This window comes from Medicago truncatula, chromosome 2, assembly GCF_003473485.1.
Source record: "Medicago truncatula cultivar Jemalong A17 chromosome 2, MtrunA17r5.0-ANR, whole genome shotgun sequence".
NCBI lineage: Eukaryota > Viridiplantae > Streptophyta > Magnoliopsida > Fabales > Fabaceae > Medicago > Medicago truncatula.
Window position 1 is genome coordinate 13,627,527 of NC_053043.1, and position 9,894 is coordinate 13,637,420.

At 30.3% G+C, this 9,894-nt stretch overlaps 1 protein-coding gene across 1 annotated transcript; it reads right to left on the reverse strand.

Moving 5' to 3' along the window:
- Positions 1-268: 268 nt before the first annotated feature.
- LOC11439622 (melanoma-associated antigen 1) lies at positions 269-4,128 on the reverse strand. Its single transcript, XM_003594800.4, has 7 exons — positions 3,993-4,128; positions 3,388-3,436; positions 3,054-3,297; positions 1,788-1,940; positions 1,479-1,584; positions 1,261-1,375; positions 269-725 (listed from the first exon to the last, which is right to left on the reverse strand). The coding sequence occupies exons 2-7, from the start codon at positions 3,433-3,435 to the stop codon at positions 705-707; spliced, it is 687 nt and encodes a 228-aa protein (XP_003594848.3). The 5' UTR covers position 3,436; positions 3,993-4,128; the 3' UTR covers positions 269-704.
- Between the last annotated feature and the right edge of the window lie 5,766 nt (positions 4,129-9,894).

Here is a 9,894-nt window from a genome sequence, read left to right on the forward strand (position 1 = left end):
CACATATTTAGTTTAGTCTAAATTAGACCAAGTAGGGAGTATTCATTTGAAAATGTAATATTTAAGACCATCTCCAACCATGAATCAATGAGTTCGTTGACTCATTTTGACGGACATGAAACATCAACTTTAAGAATTTTATCATAAATCATAGGTTTTTAATTCCAATGGTGCATTCACTAGTCTAAATTGGGAGGAAAATAAAGGGTTGAATGGTCATAGGTTTTGTTAATGAGTTGAGTGAAAATACAAGAGGTGAAAGTCTAGCTTAACCACATAAATAAACTTGAAGTTTGAATTAAGGATACAAGTAAAACTATTAGTCAACAATTCCATCTCAACTTGTTAACTGTATGATTATGCTGCTGATTAGATCTAAACGAGATAAACTCAAAATTACATAGCTCCAAATAGTGGGAAATTTGGACCAAATAACCTCCAAAATGCCAAGAAAAAATCTGCATAGGTTAATTTTCTACAATCTGTAAAAAAAAAACATGGTGCCAGTTGCATACTGCTAATATTTATACAGACAGATTTAGCAGAATTTGACTGAAGACAAAATGTAGATTGAAATTCTTGCAGAGCTTAAACCTTAAATAGATCAGGATTAAATTGGAACCTAGTTAGTAGTTAGTATCTCTCCATTAACCTCTACCAGCATAATTATATCACAATTGAGACATTGAAGAGCTAGCGACTGATTAGGCAGTGTCCCTCATAATCTGCAAGAGAAGCAATGTTTCAGAAAAAATATACGTAACATTAACAATAGTAATGAAATTCAAAACACATGACAGTATTTTTATTAATGAAGAGTAAGTTATAATACCATTCAACAAAACACGAGTTATGACATATTCCTTCAGTTTGCTTATTTTAGACTATAAATCAAATTTTATAACTTCTGCTATACTATAGATACCACTGCAGTGCTACTTCAGAGACAGTATATGAAATTTTAGAACTTCTGGTGTACTATATAGCAATCCTGAACATTCGGTGTTCTATTTGCTTCAGCTATTTTTTCAATACGGACAACAGTGTTCAGCAACAACTTAATAAACTAAATAGAAAACATTCGTCAATGCTAGGCTAGACCTCCACTAAAAGTAATAAATATTGGACATCGGCATTTATCCCAATGAATATGAAGAAGAAAAAGAAAAAGGAAAAAAAAAAAAAAGAACTGGACATAAAACGTGCATAATTGTCTACCAAAAAAACAAAATTTGCATAATTTACTTTTCAAAACACTACCTGAGATATATATTCTTTGACCTTGTTATTTATGGGTCCATCTGAAGCTCTCTCAGCAAGCTCATAATATATGATATTGCCTTCAGGACCATGAACTTTGTCCTTCTGTAAATACCTACACAGCAAAAGATGAATTATGAATAACTTCAATGTTCATTGTTTTTTTAGGGAAACTATGTGTGTCACAGAATGCAATGAATCTTGTAATTTAATTTCACCTTTGCTGAACAAGAAGTTCCAATGTTTGTTTAATGTTTCCAAGGATAGGATGATGTGCTTCAGTGTCACTCAAACTCATCCTATTCAATTGGCTCCACAGGTTTTCTGCAATATCAAGCCATATCAAGTTCCATTGTGTTAAAATGGCAGCATCACAGATCTCAATTACCCTTGAAATTTTAAATATCAGAACCTTGTATAGTTATATTTATTGCATTCATCTAGAGACCTTAACCTAGCAAAATTTGATTTCCACAAGTTCAACAAGTGCTTAAGATAATTATAGCTCAATGCAACTTAAACTATACCTTCTGGAATTTTGCCACCAGCAAGATGTACAATACTAATTATGACAAACGTGAAACCAGACATGTGCGCTGAATTCGCATCCACAACATATTTTTCATATAAATCAGAAGGAAGTCGACTAATGAGAATATATGATTTGGCATCCGCACTACCTGAAAGATCACATGTCATAAGCTTATAATGAGAGAAAAAGTAAATGAAACAAGGAAAACACAGTTGAAAAACTCTAAGGAATGCAAACATATCTTTACAAGTAAAAAGCAACGTAGAACACATTTACTCATTCACTTCAAATCTATGTACAAAACACGTCCATTGATTTATGAAAACAGTAAAAAATATTTGAATGAAAACTTAATTCTCTATTGTCTAACCATCGGTAAGTTTGTATATAGACAGCCCGACCAAAAGGCGGCCCAAACTATTGTTGTAGACTTGTAGTAAGCCCACAAGAAAAAAAACTTATTTATGTATTATTAGTATATACAGAACTTTAATCCTTAGCTTGTCAAGCACAATGGTAATTCACATTTGCTTTCTCTTAACTTTGACTTGACACAAAATGACAAATGTTGCCTCTGCTGGATGCAACTCATGAGAAATCACAAAAACACCTCATTGGATGGTGTTTCTCCAAATCAACTTTTGTATGTGTCTTACCTCACGAATGTCATATAGAACCGTGGATTATGTATGCTATTTCTCTGGGAAAAAGGTTTTATTAATATATACTATATACAAAAGCATCAATAAACTAGCAAGAAATACATTAGTAAAATAAATTTTCTGCGGTGGAACAAGTCCTGTGATTTCAATTTTCATGCATTAAATCCCTCGTGCTGTATAGCAGCGCTCACCAAAATATACTTTAGTAAGACCTCTGAATTTTGTTACTTGTTTCTATCACTTACTTTTTGATCTAAAAACTTACTGTATTTATTACTAGCATTCACAAAACTTTCATCCTTAGCTAGCATAGAGCAATGGTAACCAACATGTACTCTTTTATGGGATCTGATCCCTGCTTGATCAAAAACCATGGCTCCTGATTTTCCTTTTACTATCTCACATGTTATTAGTTTTAATAAGGTTTTACATTACCTAAAAACTTAAATCACAAAGCATATCAATTGTTCATATAATATACATCATAATGCTAAAGCGATGTCCCATTATTAAAACATTGACAAAACTGAAATCAACAGACTAAGAAATTCAGATTGTTACATCATTATGTGCATAAACTGGGCAAGAGAAAAACTCACTTTGTGAAGCACGTGTCTGAGATTTTGATGATGGGACAGACCTTGAAAGCTCTCTCATTTCATAACCAAACACGGCGGCAAGCTTGTCCTTAGCCTCATTGATGACAAAAGTAGGAAGGTTACGCTGATGATAATTCTTCGTAATAAGCTGAGTGAGTTCGTCTCTCTTAATTGGGCACCCTGAGTTTTGATGGGTCTTGAACAGCATGTATCGGATAACCTCTCCAACAAGCTTATCCTTTTCCTAAAATACAAATCAAAATCAAATCAAACAATCAAATACCCTTGTTCGCAAAAAACGATTGTGACTTTTTCAAAGGAAGATTGAACACACCTCTTTAGAAATTCCGAATTGGGAGAAATCTTCAATGTTGTTCGCCATCCTGCAAGCATTGTTATGATAAATTTCAAATTTGGTTTTCGAATTCAGAAAGAACCAATACAAAAATAAAATGAAATGGGGAAAGACCGTAGTACCAACACTTCTGATTTGAGACGTGTTCGACACGTGTTAGCACAGACACCGACAAGACATGTGATTGCATTAAATTATGTCATTTTCTCAAATATCGATTAATTAACCACGAAATAGTGATTGACTAACCAAACCAGGCATAATTCATCGACATTCACATCACAAAACAACAAATCAATGTCTAAATTTGGCTTATCATAATTCATAAACAATTCTGAAACAAGTTTGGCTTATCAAAACACATATGTACAAAGCAATTTTCCTATTCCCAATTCTAAAACCCTAAAACAAGCAATTGGAGAATCGATTGGAAAATTCAAATAGGGTTATTCCGCAAAACAAATTAGGGTTCAAATTTTAAGAGCCAAATCAAATTCTAAAACTTGGGGTTTGAGAAATTAGCAAAACTATAATGAATTAATAAAGCAAAAGGGAAAAGAAGAAGTAATGAAAAAAGAACTCACGGTGGATTCAAGTGTGCCGGAAGGAGAGAAGCAGAGAAGTATATCTAAGTACACTGGCGGGAACAATTCTGTCTCTCCCTCTCGCTATCAATCAATTAACTTAAAACAAAAATGATTTATTGTAACTTTTTAGGCATATTCAATCATCCGTCCTTTAACTTAATTCTCAACTCGGTCTCCTAACTATAATTTGTTTCAATTTGGTCTCATATATTTTGTTTTGTTATTAGTTTTAGTCATTTCTGTTAGTTTCTCTAAAAAAACGTTAACAGAAATGATTAAAATTAGCAACAGAGCAAAACATAGAGGACCAAATTAATACATAGGTTAACGTTTTTCTAGAGAAACTAACATAAATGACTAAATCTAGTAACAGAGCAAAGCACAAGGGACCAATTGATACAAATTATAGTTAGGGAACCAAATTGAAACAATCAATTAAGTTAAGGGACCGGATGATTGAATAAGCCTATTTTTTAATAAAAGTTTGGGTTATTTTTGACACAAATTTTTACACCAAAATATTTGAGAACACTCGAATAAAAAGGTAAAAATGTCTTTCAATTTAACTAGAGATTAGTGGTTTAAATCCAATTTTGATAATGCAACAATGATAATATGAAGGGGCTATGCTCCCACCTAGGGTTGGGAATAGCTTATGTCGAGTTAGGTTTTGCGAGACCTAAGTTTAGCCTGTCAAATTTTTTCAAGGGTTAAGTCTGATTTTTTGAAAGTCTGATATAGCATACTAACTTGTTTAAAGGCTTATATCGTATTAACATTTTTAAACAAGCAATGCAATCTAAGTTTAAATAGACTAGCAATCAATATATCGATTAGATTAATCTCTCTTTTGATAATCAACATCAGTTTTTAGGGAATTCGACTATATACTATATTATATTTCAATTCAAATTTATAATAATACATTTAAATGTGCAAAAAATTAATGTATACTAATAAAATTAAATTACTGAAAAAGTTAACTAATTCATATTTTAATTCAAAGTACAAAATATAATATATAAATAATAATATTATTTATATTTACTTAAATAGATCAGTCTAAGAGGCTTTTTGAATGGCTTATGACCTAACCTTTTAAGTTAAATAGGATTTTAAAAGAGTCTAGGCCTTCTCTATTTAAAGAAAAAAAAAGTTTGATTTAATTTGTCGTAGACTAAACCATAGACTCTTGTAGGTTGACCTGATATATTTTCATCCCTACTCCCACCATCCTTTGTTGCCGCTGATCATCTTTTGCAGGTACATCAATTTTATATTTTATTCTTATAATTAGAACTAATAAAACACCGGTGCGATGTCACATAAAAATAATTACATTAATAATATTATAAAATATTTACAGATAATAATTGATAATTATCTGTGTTCATGTAATGTTTATAATAAAAAAACATACGCAAAAACATTCAAAAAAAAATATACGTAAAAATCCGTTAAATATTTACACCGTGTCCGTTGTAGATTTTAATGTCTATATTTGCGAAATCAAATTTTTATGTATCGATATAAGTTGCGTTAGAAATATTATACTCTACTATACAAACAAAAGTTAGGTCTTTTTATTAAAAAAAATGGTTAGGTCATTAATATAAACAAAAGTTAGGTCTTTCTATTAAAAGATGGTTAGGTCATTATAGAGTTTAGTTTTTTATATATAAAAAATTATTTTATTTTAAGTACCATAATTTTAATAAAATCTGAAAGCTCTTATAAAAATATTTTACCAAACAAATCTTAACTTAAAAAATACAAATTAAGTTGGAAAAAAACAACAAATGTCACACAACTTTAACTTTAACTTAAGTTTTAATTTTAAACTTTATTCTTAAAGTAACTTTTAGACCTATAAAAAAGTAGGATCAAATGCACCCTAAATACTACCTATGTAATAGTGTAAGAAAGAATTGCAACGAAGTGCAGCTTATCATCCTAATATAGTTCATTTAAAGAAGCATTCCTTTATTGAAACGTAACGTGGATGCAGCTCTTTTGAATAACAAGGTTGGTAATTGGTATCGCTATGTGTGTTAGAGATTATGAGGATAACTTTGTCGAGATTAAAACACATTTTTTACTCCATCTCTTCAAGTCAAAGAAGGAGAGGCCTTTGGTTAGTGTAAACTATCAAAATAGATTGGTAAATTGAGGCTTAACACTGTTATATATTTTATGCAAAATCAGTAGTGGATAGCTTTAATAATTTATGTTTGGACTTGTCTATCTATGGTTTCATCATTTATGTTCAAGCTCGTTAGTTGAATTCTCTAGAAGGAAGGTCAATAAGGTAGCCCGTTACATGAATATTTATTTAGGGACGATTATATATACGATTAATCCTCCAGTAATTGATTTGTTGTCGGATTGTATTGCTACTGATTTTTTTAAGCAACCAAAGTCAAAATATATTTAAAAAATCCTCATCAAACATAAGGTGTGTCTAACAGGAATAAGAACAAAGTATCAAATACAAAATAAAACTGGCCAAAAACCACTGATACAAGTTACAAAATAATATATCCAACCTAGATTGACATGTTAAATTCTATCGAGCAATTATATGAAACATGTTGTAAGAAAATAGCACTAATATAAAATATATGTAATCTGCATAAAAATAAAAAAAGTAGTGGACATTTAAGTCTCACCATATATGTCTAACACAAGTCCTCCTCTTGACCAACCGTCTCTAGTTTAACTCATCTTAATCTAACAAAAAAAAAAATTCAAACTAATCATAAACACTACTCCATCCGTTTCAAAATGAGTGTCATTTTAGCCAAAATAAATTTGTTTCAAAATAAATGTCACTTTCAGTTTCTAATGCAATAATAACTTTTTCTTTTCAATTGTACCCTTCAATTAATGTTATGTTACACTACTTCCAAAGTATTATTTTTTATTTAATGAAAAACAAACCAATGGTTGATTAGGATAATTTAGTAAAATTATATGACATTTGACTACTTTCTTCCATTCCTTAATATGTGTGCAATTGACAAAAACGACACTCATTTTAAAATGGAGGGAGTAATATTTTGCTAAAATTATAAAATAAAATAAAAAAAAACCTATACAAACTACATTGTACTATACTTACTTTTGATTTTTTTGGAGTAATTTGGATGAATTTCGTGAAAATGAGCTGGTGATTTTGGTAGAGTTTGAAGATTAAATGATTCTGCAGAAACTGAAGTTTCTGCCTCTGTTATGTTTTAGGTCGCAACGGTAGTTAACCACCACTGAAAAATAAAAGCAAACGATAGTTTACTACCGCCAAATAGATCGCAATAGTAGTTAACTCATGTTAGGGATATTTGCGCCATTTCAATGTGTTTTAATTTTAAGAAATTTTCAATTTGAGAATAGCAATTTTCAATGATTTATGCATGTACATATGAAAATTTGACTTAGGCCCAACATGAGCCCAAATCTAAACTCTCATACAATAAGATTTAAAAAATTGCTCTTTTCCCACAAAAAGTTACTCACTTCCAACCAAACTTTCTAAAATACCCTCATGTGACTTAAGTCACTCTGAAACTATTTTTTTTTTTTTTTTTTTTTTTTCAGTTCAAGCAAAACTCGTCGTTCTAGAACAAGGTTACAACTTACACCATCACCACCATACTCGACGGTCACAAACTTCACATAAACCCAGTCGGCAATATCCAATTTTTTATTATTATTATTTAATTTAAAAACCTTGTTAATGATGAAATCCATGTGAGACTGTTCTAATTGATGCAAACTTAACATTTTCTAACTCTACAATATCCAAATTCTGAATCCAGCAACTATAGCAAACCTAACATTCTAAATCGACAACAGGTGCCATCAAATAGTAATCATTCAATTTTGATGTTTAGCTTCGTATAAAAAATATGGAATCAATTGAGTTGTGTTGCTAACGGTGATGTTTAGCTTCAACGTGACTTAAGTCACATTGTGTTTATCATCCGCATGATTTAAGTTCACAGGGGTATTTTAGAAAGTTTAGTTGAGAGTAAACAATTTTTTATGGAAGAAGAGAAATTTTTAAAGGATTTTCCTATTTTCAACAAAGTCATTATTTCAAAGACAAGGAACCAGATAAACCTAAATTACGTTAGTAATCATCCAAATACGATGATGTAAGAAAATTAGAGAATTCAACCACCAACATCTTTGATAATTTTATTTAGGAAAGCATCTTTGATATATGTCCACCACCAACCTCAAACATATCCCTAATTTGAGTATGTCATTTATATTATACTCCAAACTAATTTAACATGCTTGCCAACCTTAAACTACAAATCAAAAAAGGAAACCACACGTAGTAAATACTATTGTTCCCACTCATACAGTCTTCAATTTTGTGAATTTTTTTTCCACATGCAAACCCACATTTAATTCCTATGTCAACCTCTATATTACTATATCCCTTCTATTTGATTAATACCAGTCAACAACCTCACATAGTGAAAATTTAATACTAAGCTATGGCAAAATTTTAATACCATTGTTCCCACATAGTTTCAATTTTGTAAAAATAATATTCCTCACGCAAACCCAACTTTAATCCATTCACTTCACATTTAAGGAAAACAGTAGTTCCATAAATTGGAACAATGTTGTGCCAATTCATTCCATGCAATCACACAAAATAAAAGAAAATCTCATTGATATAATATAAGCTATGGCAAAATTCATCTCTGCTTCTTTTGTTTTAGTTCTTCTTGTTGTGACAACTATGATCAATGGAGCCTATAGTGCTGAAAGAGAGGATGATTTGGTGCCGTTGCCGCCTGGTGAAGCGGAGCAATTATGTGATGATTGGCATCAGTTATGTTCAGATGATCCAGTATCTAATTCTGCCTATTGTGACCGGTACAAATTGTTTTGCTCAATTGCACCTAATGGTGGTGATTCTCCTCCTCAACCTGAAAGTACTCTTCCATGATCATTCTTAGTGAACATGGCTGGTGTGTCTTAATGATATATCTATATCTATAATAATGTTGTGTGAGTGTGTGAGCATTATAATATCAATATTATGTAGCTAAATAACCTTTATGGGAGGCTTGTGTGAACTTTGGGTATGTCTGCTCCAAATATGTAGTTTTACTTTTATATACTATAAACTATTTGTATTACAGTGTCATGTTATAAATTACTATATGAAATATTGGAATAAATTGGTGTACTTTATTTTGTAGGGATAATCTGAATATATATTGTCTTATCTTTATTTTAGTTTATATAATCAATTTTTTTCATTACCTATATGAACACCATATACAAACGAGTGTGAAAGTCCAACTATCTATATCATCATTAAACGAGCTTATAAGCTATAAGTTAAGAGTTAAAAGCTCTTTCTTGAGTGTTAATAAATAGACCTAAAGATAACTTTATAGTTAACTAATTGTTAACTACTTTCTGATCAGATATTTTTTTTGAAAAATTATCCTTTTCAACCCAATTCTTTTTCAAATTTAAATCCAAATATATGTCTAAATTAAAGGAAACTTGAAAACTAATTATTTTAATCGAACATACCAATTTACCCTCAACAATCTAATACTTTTTCTTTCAAATTGAAATTAAAAACCCAAATTGAACTAAATTAAATCAAATATTTGGAAATGCCAACAAGTATACCCTTACTCTCCCATAGACCATATTATAAAAGCAAAATGCATCTTTTGGTCCTTTTAAGCTTGAAAATAATACCGGGTTAGTCTTTAAGTTGTTTTAAGTTTTAAATAGGTCATTATTGCCCTTTTAAAGACATATTTAAAACTTTTTTTTTTTAAATAGATGTATTAAATTAACAATTTAAATGACCTATTTGAAACTTAGAAAAACTTAAAAGAACCTATTTAAAACTTAA